Consider the following 22,501-nt stretch of genomic DNA (forward strand, 5'->3'; position numbering starts at 1 on the left):
TTGAAAAGTAGTATTTCCGTAATGAAATCGACAGTAACACAAGAATTAACATCATTCCAAAGTTAAGCAAAGTTGAATTCGAAATCTGTCGAAGTTCTCTACGAATTCTCGGATGACTTATTTGCTCCACGTGATTTTTTAAATGCAAGCGTAAGAAAGGCAAATGTTGTCTTTCCATAAATTTTTTTTATGCAGAGATGTATCCGTTGATAAGAGAAAAAAAAGAATAAATTCTGTGTACTGTAGGAATTCAGCTCACAACCTCTCGCTTTATGGGCTACCAGCTAGTTTTACAGTCAGGGGTCTTAAAATCAGGGGTTCTTACAGTCAGGGGTTCTTACAATCAGGGGTTCTTACAATCAGGGGTTCTTAAAATCAGGGGTCTTACAATCAGGGGTCTTACAGTCAGGGGTTCTTACAATCAGGGGTTCTTACAATCAGGAGTCTCAGTAAAGTCAGGAGTTCTTACAATCAGGGGTCTTACAGTCAGGGGTTCTTACAATCGAGGATTCTTACAATCAGGGGTTCTTACAATCAGGGGTTCTTACAATCAGGAGTTCTTACAATCAGGGGTTCTTAAAATCAGGGGTTCTTACAATCAGGGGTTCTTACAATCGGGGGTTCTTACAATCAGGGGTCTTAAAATCAGGGGTTCTTAAAATGAGGGGTCTTAAAATCAGGGGTTCTTAAAATCAGGGGTCTTACAGTCAGGGGTTCTTACAATGAGGGGTCTTAAAATCAGGGGTTCTTAATCAGGGGTTCTTATATTCAGGGGTTCTTACAATCAGGGGCTCTTACATTCAGGGGTTCCTACTATCAGGGGTTCTTACAAACAGGGGTTCTTACAATCAGGGGTTCTTACAATCAGGGGTTCTTACAATCAGGGGTTCTTACAATCAGGGGTTCTTAGAATCAGGGGTCTTACAGTCAGGGGTTCTTAGAATCAGGGGTCTTACAATCAGGGGTTCTTACAATCAGGGGTTCTTACAATCAGGGGTCTTACAATCAGGGGTCTTACAATCAGGGGTTCTTACAATCAGGGGTTCTTACAATCAGGGGTTCTTACAATCAGGGGTTCTTACAGTCAGGGGTTCTTAAAATCAGGGGTTCATACAATCAGGGGTCTTACAATCAGGGGTTCTTACAATCAGGGGTTCTTACAATCAGGGGTCTTACAATCAGGGGTTCTTACAATCAGGGGTTCTTAAAATCAGGTGTTCTTACAATGAGGGGTCTTACAGTCAGGGGGTCTTACAATCAGGGGTTCTTACAATCAGGGGTCTTACAGTCAGGGGTTCTTACAATCAGGGGTTCTTACAATCAGGGGTTCTTACAATCAGGGGTCTTACGGTCAGGGGTTCTTACAATCAGGGGTTCTTACAATCAGGGGTCTTACAGTCAGGGGTTCTTAAAATCAGGGGTTCTTACAATCAGGGGTTCTTACAATCAGGGGTCTTACAGTCAGGGGTTCTTAAAATCAGGGGTTCTTACAATCAGGGGTTCTTACAATCAGGGGTCTTACAGTCAGGGGTTCTTAAAATCAGGGGTTCATACAATCAGGGGTCTTACAATCAGGGGTTCTTACAATCAGGGGTTCTTACAATCAGGGGTCTTACAATCAGGGGTTCTTACAATCAGGGGTTCTTAAAATCAGGTGTTCTTACAATGAGGGGTCTTACAGTCAGGGGGTCTTACAATCAGGGGTTCTTACAATCAGGGGTCTTACAGCCAGGGGTTCTTACAATCAGGGGTTCTTACAATCAGGGGTTCTTACAATCAGGGGTCTTACAGTCAGGGGTTCTTAAAATCGGGTTCTTACAATCAGGGGTTCTTACAATCAGGGGTCTTACAGTCAGGGGTTCTTAAAATCAGGGGTTCTTACAATCAGGGGTTCTTACAATCAGGGGTCTTACAGTCAGGGGTTCTTAAAATCAGGGGTTCATACAATCAGGGGTCTTACAATCAGGGGTTCTTACAATCAGGGGTTCTTACAATCAGGGGTCTTACAATCAGGGGTTCTTACAATCAGGGGTTCTTAAAATCAGGTGTTCTTACAATGAGGGGTCTTACAGTCAGGGGGTCTTACAATCAGGGGTTCTTACAATCAGGGGTCTTACAGCCAGGGGTTCTTACAATCAGGGGTTCTTACAATCAGGGGTTCTTACAATCAGGGGTCTTACAGTCAGGGGTTCTTAAAATCGGGTTCTTACAATCAGGGGTTCTTACAATCAGGGGTCTTACAGTCAGGGGTTCTTAAAATCAGGGGTTCTTACAATCAGGGGTTCTTACAATCAGGGGTCTTACAGTCAGGGGTTCTTACAATCGGGGGTTCTTACAATCAGGGGTTCTTATAATCAGGGGTTCTTAAAATCAGGGGTTCTTACTATCAGGGGTTCCTACAATCAGGGGTTCTTAAAATCAGGGGTTCTTACAATCAGGGGTCTTACAGTCAGGGGTTCTTACAATCAGGGGTCTTAGAATCAGGGGTTCTTATAATCAGGGGTTCTTACAATCAGGGGTTCTTACAATCAGGGGTCTTACAATCAGGGGTTCATATCAGTGTGTTTTATATGGAGTGATGTGCCCAGATGTTGATATTGATCGTTGCTCCTTACGTTCAGGGGTTTATATCAATGTGTCTTACACGAAGGGGCTGTGTCTAGATGTTGATAGTGATCGTTGGTCCTTACGTTCAGGGGTTTATATCAGTGTGTCTTACACGTGGGGACTGTGCCCAGATGTTGATAATGATCGTTGCCCCTTACGTTCAGGGGTTTATATCAGTGTGTCTTACACGTGGGGGCTGTGCCCAGATGTTGATATTGTTCGTTGTTTCTTACATCCATGGGTTTTAATCAATGTGTCTTACATGATGGGCTGTAGGCAGATGTTGCTACTTATCTTAGTATCTTACGGTTAGGGGTCTGTGTTGATCGTAACTCTTTACATACATTGCGTATTCTTTGCCCAGATGTTGATATTGATTAATTGAACTTAAAATGTCACATCCATGTTAAACGTGTGTCCAGTTGTTTATTGCGATGGTAAAATGTTACATCTATGGGTCTGCGCGCAGATGTTGATATCGATCGTCGATCGTCAAGGTCAGAACCGTACTTGACATCCAGGGGTTTTATATTTGTACTTCTATATTGTCGCTATGTAACGATGATGATTTACATAAGGGGGTTTTGAATAAAATGTCATGGTGGTTTTATATAAGGGTCTGTTCCCAGCTATTGATAATGATCCCAATGAAATATATGAAGTTCATATATTTTGAACTGCGGTATTAGATACGTATAATGCACGATCCTCGCAGTAGATAGCGCTATTTAAGCAATAGCAAAAATCAGACCTGAAAAAAATCAGGCCTGTACGGGATTCGAACCACTGACCTCTGTGATACTAAAGCAGCGCTCTACCAATTGAGCTAACAAGCCAACTGGGAGCAGGCCGTTAAGTTGATTCGTAATAAACCCGTGAAAGTGGTAAATGAGATACAATGAAATATATGAAGTTCATATATTTTGTACTGCGGTATTAGATACATATGATGCACGATCCTCGCAGTAGATAGCGCTATTTAAGCAATAGCGAAAATCAGACCTGAAAAAAAATCAGGCCTGTACGGGATTCGAACCACTGACCTCTGTGATACTAGTGCAGCGCTCTACCAATTGAGCTAACAAGCCAACTGGGAGTAGGCCGTTAAGTTGATTCGTAATAAACCCGTGAAAGTGATAAATGAGATACAATGAATATATGAAGTTCATATATTTTGAACTGTGGTAGCGCAATTGGTAGCGCTCTACCAATTGGCTTGTTAGCTCAATTGGTAGAGCGCTGCACTAGTATTGCGGAGGTCAGTGGTTCGAATCCCGTACAGGTCTGATTTTTTTTCAGGTCTGATTTTCGCCATTGCATAAATAGCGCTTTCTACTGCGAGGATCGTGCATCATACCTATCTAATACCGTAATATATGAACTTCATATATTCATTGTATCTAAGTCACCTTCGTTAAATAAAGAACATTGTATTGTATAGTATTGTATTTACCCGCATTTCAATTTCATTAGTCACTATTTTCAATGAAAGAGAAAAATATTTCATTTTCTCCCTAGTTTTGCTTGGGCGTGACGAGAAGTTGCTCGCTGAAAGAGAAGAGATCATAATAGTGAAGAAAAAATAAACACGTACCAGAGAACATGAATAGCTTTGCTAACTGCGGGCTAAAAAAGTCTTTATTTCTGCAATTTCAAAAATAAAGTCAATGTCGTTGTTAAACTAAACATCCCGCGCGTGTCGTTACACTTTCTGACGAACTTTCCAACTGGGGTACTGTAAAAAAAGGGATAAATGGATAGGCGAAAATGAAATATTTTAAATCAAACACACAATAAAATGTCAATTATATGCAAGTCTGTGACGTAATTCACTTCACGTTTTGACCAGAGAAGGAGGACGCACCTCTTCGCGGCAACAATGAAGCTCTTCCATAGTTTGTCAATTTTCCCGGTTCAAGTGGGGAACTAAAGACTGATGCATAACTTGGCAAAGTTCTTTAGTAGCTAATGTAACATGATCGATGATTCCAGATGAGTTTTTTTGACATACAGCTTGGCCATTGGCACTGACAGACAAAGGAACAACGAAATGTCAGGTCATATAAAGATTTATCGCTTGAGATGGGTAGGTGGGGGGGATATTTTTACTCGTCGCCAGCAGAGTATAATGGGGGGGGGGACTATGGAAAATTGACTGCAAATGAGGAGGGGAGGAGATGGTAAGACTATTACAGAGCCTTATGAGGGGACTAAGTAAATTTTATCGTGACACAACCAAAACCAAATGAGGAGGGGAGGGGAGGGTAAGAATATTACAGAGCCTTATGAGGGGACTAAGCAAATTTTACCGTGACGCAACCAAAACCAAATGAGGAGGGGAGGGGAGGGTAAGAATATTACAGAGCCTTATGAGGGGACTAAGTAAATTTTATCCTGACACAACCAAAACCAAACGAGGAGGGGAGGGGAGCGGAGGGTAAGAATATTACAGAGCCTTATGAGGGGACTAAGCAAATTTTATCGTGACACAACCAAAACCAAATGAGGAGGGGAGGGGAAGGGAGGGTAAGAATATTACGGAGCCTTATGAGAGGACTAAGTAAATTTTATCGTGACACAACCAAAACCCTCCGACCCCTCCTCCCACGCCCGGCCATAGATATTGGCCGCTCCCTTGTGAAATACTCTTTTGATTCCTAGTCTGAAAAATAAAATATGTTACGCTTTCGACGTTTCGCTGTAATTCATTTGCTCACGACGAACGATTTTAAGAGTCATGCAACGAAAAAAAAATTAATTGAAAATAATAAAGTCGATGAAGTCAAGAAATGGTGACGACTATAGAGAATATATATACAAAATCCAATTTTAGCTCTCTACGAGATTCAACATTTAAGATTTTCAGCTAAGAACTTTGGCACAAATCATTCCCTCAGTTTGAAGACGCTATATTAGTGCGTCTCCATGCTCCAAGTTTTTTAAATTGGCGTAGGGGAATGTGATATGATCTCCATCTGTTATCCTTGGGTTTCACCCACGTGACCAATACCTTAGCAACGGTTAATATCCGCCATCTTGGTGTCCCTCGAGCGTAAACAAACCGTATCTAACGAAGAGTTCATGTGAGAAAGAAGGGATGGTTTTATGCATTATTGTTGGCTGTTCGAGCAAAAGTGGAAAGCATAAAGACTAAGGATTTTTTCGTATAATAATTTAATAATTTTATTATCTCTATAGCGCGAAATTCATTATATGTATGATCTAATGCGCTATACCTAAGATCATCACAAATCAAGGGGAAGAACAGGAGGAACTAGAAGTTGTTGTATGGTTCGAGGCTTGCGGCTGTTGTAGATCCTCGATTTTTTGGTCGAGCTTTTCTTTGAGCTTCTTAGCCGATGAGAAATCGATGTCTTTAGCCCTCACATACGGCACTCCATTGACCTATGTCGGCAAAATCCATGAGCATTTTACCTGAGTGCAAGTAAGCTTGGGGTGTCACGAAAACTCACACCCCGAAAACTCAGACCTCAGACCCCGAAAACTCAGACTCCTCGAAAATTCAAGAGATAAACTCGACTCATGATCACTCTTGGTAATCCCGCGTGTATTTTGACCTTTTGGGTCTTGATCCAACTGAAGCAGCAAAAGCAAGGCCGCAAGTTGCACGTTTCGCAAAATCGTCCGATGGTTGAGTATTAAAACATTTTAGAGTGACACAAGACTTCATTTAGCTTAGATTTACCTCCATTTTTCCCGTTAATTTTGAACTTTTCATTCACAGTTAACGGGATCAAATGCGCTCGCTCCAACATCAAAGTATTAAAATGTGGCGTGATTTTGACGAGCCGAAAGGGACGTTTGTTTACCTTTTTGTACTTCGTTGCACAGATCCTTGTCGCTCTGTTAAAATTCTTAAATATTTCGCGATAATAATGGATACAAACAGAGACTCGGCCCACCAGTCCCAAAACGAAGACAATTTTGCGACCCTTGGGCTAGAGTTCTTAAATGAGGCAGAAAGAGAAAAACAACGCGAAAGAAGACTCGGCATCAGCGCCGTCACGATTCGCTTCACTGAAGAATCACTCTTGATATTGCTGTCCGTCTTTCGCGTCGGATTTGTTGCATTGTTCCACCGGTTATATTATAAAAAAAATTGGTTCATGCTTTATGCTATGCACTATCGAATTATGGAACACTTCGAAAGCTTGGAGAACACTTCGAGGGACCTGAGTTTTCGGTGTCTGAGTTTTCGTGACACCCAGCGAGCTTGCCATGAATTCTAGTAGTTGCCTCAAACATAAATAAAACACTTGCGATATGTGAGCATGACTCAGCCAGTCCAGCTTTGCATCCCAAGCAATGGGCTGACAAAATAGTCCCATCGTTTTCGGAAATGACCCAAATGTTCACTAAAGGATCACTCATATGCTGTGAATGCCAAACTCGTGCTCTCACGGGTAGTTACTAAAAGTTGGAATCACCTGAAACCACCTGAAACCACCTGAAACCACCTGAAACCGTCTGAAACCATCTGAAACCACCAATGAAACCACCTGAAACCATCTGAAATTACCTGAAAATTACATGAAAGCACGCAGACATGAACGCAGACCGCAGACGGCAAACCGCAGACCGCAAACCGCACACCTCGAATACCCACGCCTCGAAAAAGGTCTACACAGTGTGTAATTACCAGATTTATCTCTCTTCCCTTTGTTATCAAACGAGATCACGGAATGCGTAAGCGAAACTGCTATGTAAACATTGGAGTTGAATTCTTATTGAAGATATCGCAGTTACGACCCTCCACTGTCGAGCCGTACCAGTCTTGCATAGGTTATGTGTGTGCCTTTTGAATCAGTCGACGTGTGCGCAATCAGTTTTCCTTTGTGTATACAGTGTGTAATTACCAGATTTATCTATCTTTCTTTTGTCATTGATGTTATCAGACGAGATCTCGGAATATCTGTTTTCACGTTAAAGTACTTCTACTATATGAAATCATTTTTGGTACAATCGTACAAAGCAACTCAGGTGTCTCGTTGACACAGACCTCAAAAACGCAGACCGCAGACCGCACAGCTCGAAAAACGTGTACCCAGTGTGTAATTACAAGATTTATCTCTCTTCCCGTTGTTATCAAACGAGATCTTGGAATGCGTCGTGAAACTGAGACTAATTTCATTGTCAGTGGCAGTGAGATAACAGATAAAAATAGACGTAAAGTAGAGTAAATTAGCAATGCAGAAGCTTTGCGTCATGCTGAAAATTAAGATACCGATTTGCGATAATGTTTATACAGTGCTGTGAGACATTTTCTCATTTAAAACGTTCAAATTTTTATTAAAACAGTCGAGCCTTTGATGGCTGTTACACAAGATCAAATTGTGAATTGTTTGGACTACCTTTGTTGGGATTCTCATTATTTGGGCTTCCTGTCTTCCTCTTTAGTAAGCGACTATCTTCCATAAGCGACCACTTTCTCCTGACCCGAGGTGGTCGCTTACGAGAGAGTTAACTGTATTTATAAATTTGAACTATGTCCGTTTTAGTTTGTTAAGTTTGATGACGTTTTAGGTTATTTCGAGTTGTTTTGTCGATTTCAGATGGATTCACGTGGGTTTAGATGGCTTCTTAGGTGGTTTCAGGTGATTTCCTTTGTGGTTTTAGATTGTTTCAGGTGGTTTCAGATGGTTTCAGGTGGTTTCAGGTGGTTTCAGGTGGTTTCAGGTGATTCCAACTTTTAGTAACTACGGCTCTCACGGCATACTTGCCGGCGATTACTTTGCCTACAACTGAGGTTACAAATCCCGACACCATTTGATTAAACGCCTCTAGACTCTTGAACGCCTTGAACTGCTTCTTGGTGTAGAAGCTGGTCTCAAGAACGAGGTAACTCAGCAAGTCTGACGCTTCCACAGGAGGCAAGCATTTTGGACTGAACTTCTCGGCTGGTATGCTTGCAGGGTCAACCCCAATGACCGAGATCTTTTGCAAACATCTTTCCTTCCAACTCTCTAAGCTTTCGACATACTCAGAGAGAACTGGGATACCTTAAGATGAATGCCGGGTACTTTTATCGCTTTTTCCTGTCTGGATATTCATGTAGTTGGCGAAATAATACGGCGATAAGAGAGAGGGCTTCACTGTAGAAATCGACTAATTATTCATAAATTTGACACCCGAGGGACACCAACATGGCGGACACTAACTTCAGCAAAGCTTGTGACGTCACCTGAAACCCAACCATAGTCTCCCCATGTGCTTGATCTGGTTCGTGGGCCGTGACCAATAATGTATGCATCTTGTCTCGTGGCATTCGAATGAAGTAATCACTATCTCGAAATATCGAGTGGATTTTGTTTTCGAAAAGCAGTCGTTAACAACAGTTGATCACTGATGTCTTGATGTCTTATGGCTCACATAATAAAGCTAACATCGTTATTCTGGATTTTTCTTTGGAGTGGAATATGTTTCAAAGGTGTGTGAAAACTCTCTATGATTTGCAATTATGTCCACCTAACATAACGCCTTTAAACTTAGCCAGTTAATGATACTAAGATACAATATCCAGCGGCGTCGTAAGGTTTTGATAAATTCTCAATAGCTGAAAGATTCGAATGAGGTCCTGTTTGCACTGATGTCGTTTTGTTTCACTGTACATGTCTTGGCACATCGCTGTTGTCTACTAAAATAGACCTTGGTTTCGATTCGTGGAGTTCAAGCCCCATCGTTGAGTACGTCAGCTTAAACACTGAAATAGGAAGTGGAGAGACTTTCCTGTATCACAAAGCAGTCTCGTGATTTCTCAATCGGTTAAAACAGCCACACAACGATCATAACCATAGAAAGTCATAAAGAGAAGGTGCGGTGTTCTATTTCAACCGGTCAACAATCGTTTGAGAGATAATCTATAACAAATTGCGTGACGTTGCGTGACGTAGGTTTGCTAATTTTCATTTCATAAACAGTCGCGTTGAGAACATGACGGTAGTCGGAAAGTTACTATTTTAACTTTTCGCCTCAGTTAGTTCTCTTCCTCTTAAAATAATCAGAATCCAATTATATAAACACCATAGGCCTTTAATGACGAGAAAAGTCAACGCAATTTTTGAGGAACGCTTTGCCGTTTATTCATCAACTTGACAGAGTGGCGCGAGAGATGGTCCCATTTTGCCCGCTCGGGTAGCCAATCAGAACATAATATTCGCTTAATGTTCCTCATGGGTGCTGTCAGCTAGAAAAATAATTATTCATATTGTTCTTATTTATTAGAAAGTATCCACGGATATGCCAAGCAGTGGTTTGTCTCGGAACACGACGGGACCTCTAAAAGTAACTGCGGGTTCAATGCGTCATCGCCATGTAAAACTATTCAGCAAGTTACTATGCATGCGCTTGATGGTGATATAATCAATATAGATGGCACAGGAACATCACGTGATCCTTATCCATGCGGGAACGAGAAACGATTGGATCTTCCTGGTTTAGTTGTACGAAGCTACAGGAGTCGAGCATTTATTTCTTGCAAGACGAATGGATTTCGGTTTTTTTGCGGCATGGCTTTTCGAGGAGTCTTTTTAAAGGAAATTACTTTCGTTAATACTTCAATTCATATCTTTGACTGTTCCTTAAACATGGCCGCCTGCAGCTTTATAAACAGCTCTGTTCCTACATTAATCTTGAAATTTGATGAATACTTTATGATGAGAAGTGTTGAAATGCATGGATGTACCTTTCAGAATAACAGCGCTAGTAGTGTTACAATTTATGGAAATTCTTCCGTTGATTTGAACGTTTCGAATTCTACATTCATCAGCAACCAGTTATGCAGTAAAGACGATGCCATACTTGACATGTCTATTCAAAACATACAAGCAGATAAGAGCAGTATCAAAGCTAATTTTACTGATATAACAGTGTCGCAAAATAATTGTTCAGGTCAAGCGTGCTTTCAGGTTTTTGCTGGCATGAATGGACCTGACTTAGTTATTGTTATGGAGAGAGTAGTTTTTGAAAACAATATGGCTAGAGAAAACATCTTGGAACTTCATGGCTTTTCAAACGGGTGCATTGATTTCAAGTCGACACAGTTTCGAAAAAATACAGGCAGGGCCGTCCAAATCCATGATGGAAACTCAGTTGATCTAAAAATCAAAAGAACATTGTTCTCTGAGAACAGTGGTGGGGCAGCTGAAGTAAGCAGTTTCACAAAGGAAGCTTCAGTTTGGCTGCTCAGTTCAAACTTCAATTTAAACAAATGTGGTGGCGCATGCGTATTCCGGGAAATGTCGTCACTTTTACTGAATGTAGAGGATTGTCAGTTTGTACGAAACGAAGCACAGGCGTCAGCTGGCGCGATAGCTATAAAGATCAACAGTTCTCCCTCAATAAGTATTCATGGCTCACATTTTATAAACAACGCATTGATCAATAGATTCCACTCTTCCTCCATTTCAGAAGGAGGGGGCGCCTTGGCATTGTTCGTGTCACACATGGGTAACTTATCACTAGTCAATAACACTTTTTCATATAATCAGGGATTTGAAGTCAACCTTACAGATATTACCGGAGCCATTTATGCCCAGGTGGACCAACTCACTTGGAGCGTGGAAATTCGAAACTGTGAATTTCTCGGCAATTATGGTGCACGTACTAGCATTCTTGCTCTGAACGTTGAACGTCCACAACTCTTACCTGAGCCACAAGTGACACTACAAAACCTGACCTTTGTCAACAACAGTCGTAAATTTAATAATAGTGAAGGTTACGACATCTTCATAGATGGTATCGATTTCATGGTGATAAGCTCCTGTAAAATTCACGGAAATTCTGGTGGTGGAATATATATATACATGTGTAACTACCGTGCTACACATGTTAGCTGCTCAGGGAATGTTCTCGTGGAGGACACCATGATAAGTGAAAATGTCAAATTTTCTTTGATAGTCTCAAATAAGATTATCCTCTTAAAAAACGTTTCTTTTGTCGACAATAGCTGTATTGGGTCATATTATTGTACCGTTTTACAAGTAATAAACTCGTTTAGTAATGGTTCATTTCACTTGGATCAGAGCACGTTCCTGAATAATTTTGGAGAAAATGGAATAGTGTACATTGATCCGAACTTTTTTGTCAAAGCGACAGCTTACTACCGGGTGATCATCAATAACACTGAATTCCGAGGTAATTTTGGAAGAGCCGAAGGCATCCTTAAACTGCTCAACGTTAATACAGTTCAAATTCAAAACTGTGAATTCATAAATAACTTTGGTGGTATGGGTGGTTCCCACGCAAACGTGCAGCTATGCTTAGAAAAGTTGACTATCAGAAATATCACCTTTAAACAGTTTGACGATTCACAAGTTTTTGAAACTGCGGGAGGACTTTCCAAATATGTGGCGCCATACAATGGATTTTTGACAGTGACAAATTCTGAAAACGTGCTTATACGCAACAGTTTGTTTGCTTCGGATAATTTCAGTGCAGACAGCAAAGTTCTCATTGTCGTAGAAGGAGTTCGCCCGGGACTGTTGGATGGCTCTGTCCGAATTGAATCTCCGATCAACACCAAACTTAATCTTCGTAATCTTACGCAAATCAAACAATCCGTCGATGGAGGTAAACAAGTCACCATGTCGGTTACATTTACCACCGAACGATGTCCTGAGGGAACTTATAGTATCCACAGGGGAACACGAAGAGGATTAAGTAAAATGCCTGTGATTTGTCATCCATGCCCCGTTGGTGGAAATTGCTCTTCTTCTATCGCTGCCCAGCCCAACTTTTGGGGTTATCCTATAAACGAAGACATCATTACCTTTCAGCTTTGTCCAGAAGGTTACTGCTGTTTGCCAACTGTCGATAACAAATGTTTTTACTACAACAATAGCTATCTACTTTCCGGTTGCCAAGGGAACAGGACAGGCATTCTTTGCGGACAATGTAAACAGAGTTTCACTGAGGGCCTGTTTACAACAGAGTGTGTTCGAGTGAAAGACTGTACTCAAAGTTGGTATTTGGCTGTTTTTTTCTTACTCACGTCATCGTTTGCCCTCTATCTCGTTAGAAAACCCCCGGTGTTTGAAACACTTGGAAAACATATATCATGGTTCATTCCAAAGCGCAGAGAAGACAGCACAGTCAGGAATGGTGTTTCTCCAAATTATGGGTTTTTAAAAATAATCTTCTACTTCTATCAAGTGGCTGGAGTTCTGACCGTTTCTTCATATGGTGTGAGAAATCTGTTGACAAAATACATGCTATTACCATTTGCAAATCTCCTGGACTTTCAAGTATATGCCAACAACAACTTGAAGATCTGCCCTTGGCCAATTTTCACACCACTTTTAAAAACAATGTTCCAAGTAGCGACAGTGATGATCATCTTCTTCTCGATCCCAGTTATTTACTTTCTGCACAGCGCTCTAAACAAATTACGCAAGCGCAGACCGACTTTTCCGCCAGCTGGTCCTTACCTTGGAGCTGTCCTAGAAATAGTGTTGCTAGGATACTCAGCTGTGACTGGAACAACGGTAAAATTACTCCACTGTGTAAGCATTCAAGAGGTGTCCCGCTGGTATTACGATGCCCAATTCACTTGCTGGTACCAACGATGGCAACAAGCTGCTTTTGTCGCCATTGCACTGAATTTGTTGCCGTTTATATTCACGTTGTATTTCACTTCATTACAACTCTATCAAGGCGAGATTTCAGGAAAGATGTTTCTACTAGCCTGCATCCTACCCTTTCCCTATCTCCTTTTTGTTTTCGTTCACTACGTAAAGAAAGTCAGGACCAAGAGACCAGATTATCAAGCAATCCCTTCAATTGCCAGCTCAGTTGACAACGAAGAACATGACACGAGTTCTTCCACAAGTATCAAATATTCACTTCTTGAAGTTCTATGCGGTCCATTTACAAAGCCACAAGATTACCAATCCAACGGAAGGATCTACTGGGAGAGCATTCTTATTGGTCGTCGATTCCTCATAATTGCGATTGGTTGGTGGCAGTCGGAGCATGCGCTTATGCGTTCAGTGTGTCTTTCAATCCTTTGCCTCGTTTTCCTGTTGCATCATATATACCAGAAGCCCTTTGCCCAGTCTCGCGTCAACGCCATCGAAACCGTCTCCTTGACAACCTTAGTCGTTATAGGAGTACTCAACGTTGGCCTTGCATCGGTAGGAAATGACGTTATCGGTATGAATCAGGCCTACATTTCCATTTTTTTGACGTCAGAGGCAGTATTACTGGGTTTGATACCTTTGGTCTTTGCATTGTTTCTCACCTTGTCTCTCATTTCGCAGATTTTGCGATTGGTAATCTTTTTAGTTAAAGTGATTCGTTCATGTTTTTTAAACAAAAATGCAATAAACTTCTGGCCTCTCCAGAACTAAACTTAGCTTTTGGTGCCTTCTTCGTGATCCTAATCATCTGGTAGTGTGCTAAATACCTCACGATAAAAAATAATTTTTGATGAGAGAACTCGGCCAGAGTTGAATAGCTGTATTACATGCCTTTTTTTTTTCTTTTCACAAAATGATACTGAAGTAGCAAATGGGGGCTGTTTTCAGCCATGTAGAATTTGAATATGAGAGTGATCTTTTATAGACTTCTGTGTTTTTGCACAATCCTTGATTGTAATAGTTATTAGGAAGTATTATGTGGCGGCAAATCGAAGTGCGGTTGTGTTTGGCGGGGGAAGCCTTGGCTCCCTTCTCCCACCTCCTAGGTGTCCGCATTTTCAGTTTTGTCTTAAGACTATAGAAAGAATTCTGTGGACACTTTAGGTTAATCTTTAACTTTTTTTATCTCAAGTAGGTTATCAGGTGAAAGTCAATTAACAAGTTGTATCCGTGAAGTGTGTATTCATTAAGTGTGTATTTAATAAAGCTTGTTTACGCGTCAAATGATTTCAGAGGTCTTGGCCTTTGCTAGATAATCTGACCCCACTCCACCCCAACCCCTACTGCGTTCTAACTTAATGGTGGAGGGGTAGGGAGAATTGGATAGCCGTGAAGTATTTTGTAAGTGTGTATTCAGCTGCTTTGATATGACTGGCATGTGTAGACGTGGCGGATGAAAATGGTTGCTCTCTGAGAGAGGAGAGATCAGTTTGCCCATATTTCAGTTGCATTAGTCACTCTTTTCACTAACAGAAAGACTCTTTTCCCTTTTCTTCCTCGCTTTCTTTGGGCGTGACAAGAAGTGTCATTGAAAAGCCTACAGAGACACAGCGGCATAATGAGTGCGCCACGACTTGAGTCATTGAATTGTTAAGTCGATGAAATCAAGAAATTATGTTCATTATAAGGAATAGATAACATCAAGTTTTAGCTCTCTGCGAAATCCCACACTTCCAAGAATTTTGGCACAACCATTTTCTCAGTTTGCAATCGCCATATTTAATGCGCCTCCAAAGTTTTTTTTTTTAATGGCAGCGGCAGACAGACGAAGCAGTCAATTAACACTGAAATGGGGTGGAGTGGCTTAGGGGAATGTAATTTGATCTCCATATTCATGACGTGGTTCGAGGGATAAATAATAATCAAAATGCTACCCTTCGGCCGTGAACAGTAATTTATTCACTTTGTCTCGTGACATCACTCTCTAGAAAATTCACGTGAATTTTGTTTTTGAAAAAAAGGCCGCTAGCAACATTATGTCTTGATATCTTATGGCTCACATAATGGAGCTAACATCGTTATTCTGGATTTTTCTTTGGAGTGGAATATGTTTCAAAGGTGTGTGAAAACTCTCTATGATTTGCAATTATATCCACTCAACATATCGCCTTTAAACTTAGCCAGTTAATGATACTAGGATGCCCTATCCAGCAGCGTGGATAAGGTTTCATTAAATTGTCTATACCAAGAGCTGAAGGATTCGTAGAGGGGCCCTGTTTTCAGTGATGTTGTTTTGTTGCACTGTACAGGCCTTGGCGCATTGCCGTTGTCGACTCAAATAGCCACTGATTTTGATTCGTGGAGTTCAAGCTCCTCGAGGACTGAGCAGACTTCCCTTGTTATAATGGCGGCGCGAGACGAAACCAAGCTAACTCTATACTACGTACCTGCATATATTTTACATAATTTTTTGATTACTACATGTTGTTGCTTTTGTCATTTCATAGAAAATTCAGTTGAAAGTCAAATAATCACCACAGGTGTGGCGCGACGTCGTATAGTTTCATCATAAAAATAAAGATGGACAATATCTTCTCCGCTTGGTGGTTACTGACATGTTAAAGTAAAGAAATATTTTCTATTAAGATTTTTCTCGCTTACCATTGCGTGACATTCTCGAAAAATACGAAGGAACTGTCATTGTGTGACTAAATACTCAGAAACAAAATTAGGGCTTCCCCGCTTATAGATCTGACTTTGCCCTGTTATTTTCAAGGTCGTATGATCGTCCTAAGACTCTCGTGATTTTTTTCAGCCAATCAGCAAACTTTTCAATCACTTGTGTATCGACGTATTATTTATTACTATCACTGTTGTTATTCACAAGATCACTACAACAACACAAACTACTAGAGTGTCTAGGTTTCTAAGTCTTCTAACTAGCCCCAGTAGCTTTTTAATCGGGGACACTATAACAAGGTGGTTAAAATAAACTAGAACAACGGGTATATCTAATGATTATATGATTATAAAAATAATATATGATTATAAAAATAATTCCAAGAATTGTAAAAATATTGTGAATATCGTGTAATGATCTATGTATCATAAATGATGTTTATCATTGTATGTTCCGAAAACCTACCCACAGGCCCACCAAATATGAGAAAATACTATAAATGCATTAAATATATATCTGATAAATAAAAGTCACGTCTATGTCGTGAGTTCTGTGTATTGTGTACAATATGTCGAGTAATATGAAATTATGTATATTATGTACCTGTGAAATTATGTCTGTACTACAATGTTTTAAACTTATGCAATAAGTGAATGCTAGGTCTATTTCATGGATTCTATAGTAGTCTGTAGTATATCTATATTATCTAATTGCGGCATATGAGTGGTGGTATTGTTACGATTACATGTGTTTGATAACTACAAACTAGATCAGGATTTACACAGATAACAGTCAGTGCACGTCAGAGTTACTAAGGTGGTCAGGTCCCTTTCTTTAAACTAGACTTAAATTATTTAACGATACTATTGATCTTTCCTTAGTAGGTATTTTTGACCGAAGGGTATGGATTAAAATATCTTAGTGCATGTTTCCCAAATCTTTCTGTATTATATCTCTAGATGAACAAGTCTGAGTTCGTAAAATTGTAGTCTGACGGAGAGTTCCTACCCCGCTAATTCCACTCCAACTACTTGTCACTTGGCCTTTGTCCAGTTTTCTCGACCACTGGAATAAGACCGCACTGGATCTGAGAGAAGTCATAGGCTTTCAATTTAGCTATAAGTACAGTCGGTTGGAATCCCTCAAATGCTTTACTCATGACCGTTGATAGTATACCATCAGTTTTTTCTTGATCCAGCGCTTGTTTCCAATCCTCAACCAAGCAAAGTGTTGTTTCGCAGCTGTGCTGCCTCCGCTATGCTGACATAAATGGATCAAAGATGCGTTCAAACATATTGGAAGTTTTTTGGATATATCAACAAAGTTGAAATGGTAAATTGGCCACCGTAACGATTACAAAAGCTGACGTTTCGAGCGTTAGCCCTTCTATTCGCTCCGACGAAGGGCTAACGCTCGAAACGTCAGCTTTTGTAATCGTTACGGTGGCCAATTTACCATTTCAACTTTGTTGATATATCCAAATTATTTCGTTACTCCCACCGACGCAGCCCCAAACAGTTTCTTTCGAAACTATCAGCCTTTATTCCTATTGGAAATTTGTTTGCAAAGTAACTGTTGAAATATCTTGTCCACAGCGGGTAACACAGTGATTGGTCTGTAGTTAGCCTTGTCCTGCGGATCTTCTTTGTTATGGACAGGAGTTCATTCTCCCTTTTTCTATTCGTTGAATACTTTAGTGAGTGGTGATGCCAGCAGAAAATGTGACTTTAATTAAAAAAAAAAACTTCGTAATATGAAGTGTGTTAAGGAAACTCGGCATCCCTCTTTGCACTATTCATTTTCTGAGTTCAGTGGCTCGAAGCTTCTCTAACTGTTGAAATAACAGATCCCTCAGAATCCCAAATTTGCCCATGGCTTGTTATTTATTCATTCATTTATACATCTATTTGTGGTTAATTATTTACAATTTAAATTTTGATTATTAGAGGGAGTCCATGCGAAGCAATGGTTTGTCTCAAGACGTGATGGGACCTTTACGAATGACTGCGGGCTCAAAGCCTCAATGCCATGTAAAACCATTCAACACGTTACTGCGCGTGCGTCTGATGGTGATGTAATTAATATAGATGGTACAGGTACGTCCCGTGACCCTTATCCGTGCGAGAATGGAAGAGGATTGGATATAGCCGGCCTAGCTATACACAGTTACAACGCTCGAGCATTTATTTCTTGCAAGACTGAGGGCCTTCGATTTTTGTGTAATTCGAGAAAGACAGCCTTCGGTGGAGTGTCTTTGGATCAAATAACCTTCGTCAACACTTCACTTCATCTCTCTGACTGCTCTTTCAAGCTGGCCGATTGCAGCTTTATGAACAGTTCTGTTCCTGCGCTTACGTTAAGATACGCCATTGATTCTGTGAGAAAAAATGTTCAACTCGACGGATGCACCTTTCAGAACAACAGTGCTAGTGGTATCATAATCTATGGCAATTCTATGGTCAACTTGAACATTTACAACACCACATTTGCTTACAATACGTTGCTGAGTGAGGAAGACGCAATATTTTACTTGTCCGACAGAAACGTGCGTGCAAATCACAGAGAAATCGCAATCAATTTTACAGAAATAAAGGTTTCACAGAATATTTGTACCGGTAAAGCATGCTTTGAAGTTTTTGCTGTCACACGCAGAAACGACTTAGTTCTAGTAACAGAGGGAGTAGTTTTTGAAAACAATGTGGCGGCTGGAGAAAGCATTTTCGATATACATGGCTTTTCAAACCTCAGTATTAATTTTAAGACGACGAAGTTTCAAAGAAATACCGGCAGGGCAGTCAAACTTCATGATGGCGACTCAATGGACCTGAAAATCGAAAAATCAGTGTTCTCTAAGAATGGAATACCCGATTCCAGAACAAAACTTGAAGACTACGATGGAATGGATGGAGGAGCAGTTGTGGTCGATGGATTTACAAAGAACGCCTTGGTTTGCCTGCACGGTTCAAAATTCAATTCAAACAAAGGCAGAAGTGGCGGAGCATGCGCATTTATCAACATACTGGGGTCACTTTTACTGAACATAAATAACTGTCGGTTTGTGAAAAATGAAGGCTGGCTTTCAGGTGGCGCTCTAGCCGTGGGAAGTTTCTTTAAACGGCTCTATTACTCTACCACGATATGTATTCATGACTCAGAGTTCAGTGGTAATAGACTGTTGAGAGGTACGTGTCATGCACATGTTTGTGGAGGCGGTGCAGTAGCTCTGTACGTGTCACACATGGGTAACTTATCCATGGTCAATGACACTTTCACAGACAACCAAGCGGAAGGAAAGGAATGCGGAGCCATTTATACTGTGGTGGACACTCTTTATTCAGACGTGAAAATTCTGAACTGTAAATTTCTTCGTAATTGGGCCACGGAGATTACCAGCACCCTCGAACTGACGGTTTATTATTCATTCCAGCCAAGTATGACTTTACAAAACCTGACATTCATTAACAATAGTGGTTCTAAAGGTGTCATATCAGACATTACGATTTCACCTGGCAATAGTTCCCTCGTGCTACGCTCATGTAAAGTACAAAACAATTCCGGCGGTGGAATACAAGTACACTTGACATCCCATGGGAAAGGTTTGGGTGGTATTGTGAGTTTTCTTGTGGAGAACACCCTTATAAGTGATAATATTGACTTTGTCATGTTGATCGGCACTTCTGAAGAATTCCAATCAGTCTACCATTTAAAAAATGTTTCCTTTGTGAACAATAACTGCTATGGATGGAGCTGTATTCATTTAACAGCCTTGAAAACCTTGTTTCACTTGGAACAGAGCACATTCCTAAACAATCTTGGCTCCTCAGGAGTGATATATATTTTTTCGCCGCAACTCGGGAAATCTCAAATACGGACGATCATTAGAAACACTGAATTTCGTAACAACTCTGGACATATTTATTGCATTCTTAAACTACTTAACGTTTACTCCGTCGATATTCTAAACTGTAATTTTATAGACAACTTTGGAGGCGTGGGTAGTTCACACATACAAATTTTTCCAGGCAATTTAACAATGCGGAATACCACCTTCCATCAAACAGCAGAATCTCAAGTGGTCTATAATGTGGGAGAAAAGTCCAAAGATTTAGTGGCATTTAATGGATTCTTGACAGTAATACAATCTAAAACCGTCAAAATACGTAACAGCTCTTTTATCTTGGATCCTTTTAGTGCAGACAGCAAAGCCATCGCTGTTGTTGAAGGAGCGGGAAAGGGTGTCTTGGACGGCTCAGTGCAAATCGATTCACCAATCAACACCAAGCTTAACATGCGAAGTCTTCAACAAAAAGATAGTTATCACGAAGGAGGGAGCAAAGAATTGGTTTGGATCAATACCCAGCGGTGTCCAGTGGGAACTTACAGTATCCGTAGAGAAATACAAAGTGGCTACATTGTCAAGGAACTCGTCAATTGTCATCCATGCCCTGCGGGAGGCAACTGCTCGTCTTCTCTTGCTGCCCAGCCCAACTTTTGGGGTTATCCAGTAAACAACGACACTGTTACCTTTCAGCTTTGTCCAGATGGTTACTGCTGTTTGCCAACTGTTGATAACAAATGCTTTTACGACAACAATAGCTATCTGCTTTCCGGTTGCCAAGGAAACAGGACTGGCATTCTTTGCGGACAATGTAAACAGAATTTCACCGAGGGTCTGTTCACAACAAAGTGTGTTCGAGTGAAAGACTGTACCCAAAGTTGGTATTTGGTTGTTTTTTTCGCACTCACGCCATCGTTTGCCTTGTATCTCGTAAGAAAACCCCCAGTGTTTGAGGCAGTGGGAAAACATTTAACTTGGTTCATCCCAAGTTACAACGAGGACAGCACAGTCGGTAAAATTATTGCTCCAAATTAAGGGTTTTTAAAAATTATCTTCTACTTCTATCAAGTGGCTGGAGTCGTGACCGTTTCTTCATATGGTGTGAGAAATCTGTTAAGACATTGCTTACTACTACCATTTGCAAATCTCCTGGACTTTCAAATATATGCCGATAACAACTGGAAGATCTGCCCTTGGCCAATTTTCACACCTTTCTTAAAAACAATGTTCCAAGTGGCGACAGTGGTGACCATTTTCTTCTCGATCCCAGCTATTTACCTTCTGCACAGCGCTCTAAACAAATTACGTAAACGCAGGCCGATTCTTCCATCAGCTGGTCCTTACCTTGGAGCTGTCCTGGAAACAGTGTTGCTAGGATATTCAGCTGTGACTGGTACAACAGTAAAATTACTTCACTGTGTAAAACATTCAAGAAGTGTCCCGCTGGTATTACGATGCCCAATTCAGTTGTTGGCACCAATGGCGGCAACAAACTGCTTTCGTCGTCATTGCCCTGTACTTGGTGCCGTTTATATTCACGTTGTATTTTGCTTCGCTACAACTCTATCAAGGCAAGATTTCAGGAAAGATATTTCTACTGGCCTGTATATTACCTTTTCTTTATCTCCTCTTTGTTTTCGTCAACTACGTTCAGAAAAAAATGACACAAGAGACCAGACTATCAAGCAATCCCTTCACCTGCCAGCTCGGTTTGCGACGAAGAACATGATACGAATTCTACCACATGTATTAAACATTCACTTCTTGAAGTTCTATGTGGTCCATTTACAAAGCCACAAGATGACCAATCAAACGGAAGGATCTACTGGGAGAGCATTCTTATTGGTCGTCGATTCCTCATAATTGCGATTGCCTGGTGGCAGTTGGAGCATGCGCCTATGCGTTCTGTGTGTCTGACAATCCTTTGCCTCGTTTTCCTGTTGCATCATATATCCCAGAGACCCTTTGCCCAGTCTCGCGTAAACGTCATCGAAACCGTCTCCTTGTCAACCTTGGTCGCTATTGGAGTACTAAACGTTGGCCTTGCATCGGCAGGAAGTGACGTCAGCGGTATTAATGAACCGTATGTCTCCATTCTCTTGACGTCAGAAGCAGTATTACTGGGTGTTATACCTATTCTTTTCGCCTTTCTCCTAACCGTGTCCCTCATTTCGCAAATTGTACGGTTGGTGATCATGTTATTGAAAGCAATTCGAGCAGGATGGTTAATTTTTAAACGAAAATGTGACACACAGTTGTCCGCCCAGGATGGAGGTGAGTGTTCACTTCTTTCTGCGTGATCGTATTAGAACTTTAAATAAGCAACTTTGAGATTTTGAGATTTATCCGATGAGGGTGAAAGTACCTATGTGGCAGTGCTTCGAAAGGCGTATCTAAATATATTGCGTGACTGTCTTGTACTTTAGATCATAAGGTATCGCAATTTTGATGATCTTTTCATTTTGCATACATGTACTAGATTCGCTATGTTATAGAATCGTCGTTTGATTCGCGCGAATGTGTGTAAATGTCGGGGGGGGGGGGAGCTGTGCGTCAGTTCCTCATCATTCCCACTCCCTCAAACTTGGTTTGATCAAGAAAAAGACCGAAGGGAACTATTTCTGGTTTGTTTTCTTTAATATCTCAAACATTTGTTTGATAACGCAGTTGTATTCATTCATATAAACTTTGTTTAATCGTGAAATAATCCTGGCTTTTTTCCTATGCCGTTATTATCGAACCTTGCAGCAGTGCTCTTCTTCGGGGATTAGGTAATCAGTA

General features: G+C 40.8%; 1 protein-coding gene, 2 long non-coding RNA genes and 1 pseudogene across 3 annotated transcripts; 3 read left to right on the top strand and 1 right to left on the bottom strand.

Moving 5' to 3' along the window:
- Window positions 1-5,292: 5,292 nt before the first annotated feature.
- Window positions 5,293-7,189, bottom strand: LOC148726066 (uncharacterized). The gene is made up of 2 exons (XR_015990017.1): window positions 7,116-7,189; window positions 5,293-7,085 (listed from the first exon to the last, which is right to left on the bottom strand). It is a non-coding gene; the product is annotated as an uncharacterized LOC148726066 (long non-coding RNA).
- A 1,137-nt stretch (window positions 7,190-8,326) lies between these two features.
- On the top strand, window positions 8,327-14,486 carry LOC111328484 (uncharacterized). Its single transcript, XM_022932924.2, has 2 exons — window positions 8,327-9,055; window positions 9,850-14,486. Exons 1-2 carry the CDS (start codon window positions 8,989-8,991, stop codon window positions 13,971-13,973), a joined length of 4,191 nt encoding a protein of 1,396 aa, XP_022788659.2. The 5' UTR covers window positions 8,327-8,988; the 3' UTR covers window positions 13,974-14,486.
- A 752-nt stretch (window positions 14,487-15,238) lies between these two features.
- LOC148726067 (uncharacterized) lies at window positions 15,239-16,225 on the top strand. The gene is made up of 2 exons (XR_015990065.1): window positions 15,239-15,320; window positions 15,512-16,225. It is a non-coding gene; the product is annotated as an uncharacterized LOC148726067 (long non-coding RNA).
- Window positions 16,226-17,824: 1,599 nt separating this feature from the next.
- LOC111328430 (uncharacterized) lies at window positions 17,825-22,258 on the top strand (annotated as a pseudogene).
- The last annotated feature ends 243 nt before the right edge of the window (window positions 22,259-22,501 follow it).

This window comes from Stylophora pistillata, chromosome 7, assembly GCF_964205215.1.
Source record: "Stylophora pistillata chromosome 7, jaStyPist1.2, whole genome shotgun sequence".
In the NCBI taxonomy this organism is placed as follows: domain Eukaryota; kingdom Metazoa; phylum Cnidaria; class Anthozoa; order Scleractinia; family Pocilloporidae; genus Stylophora; species Stylophora pistillata.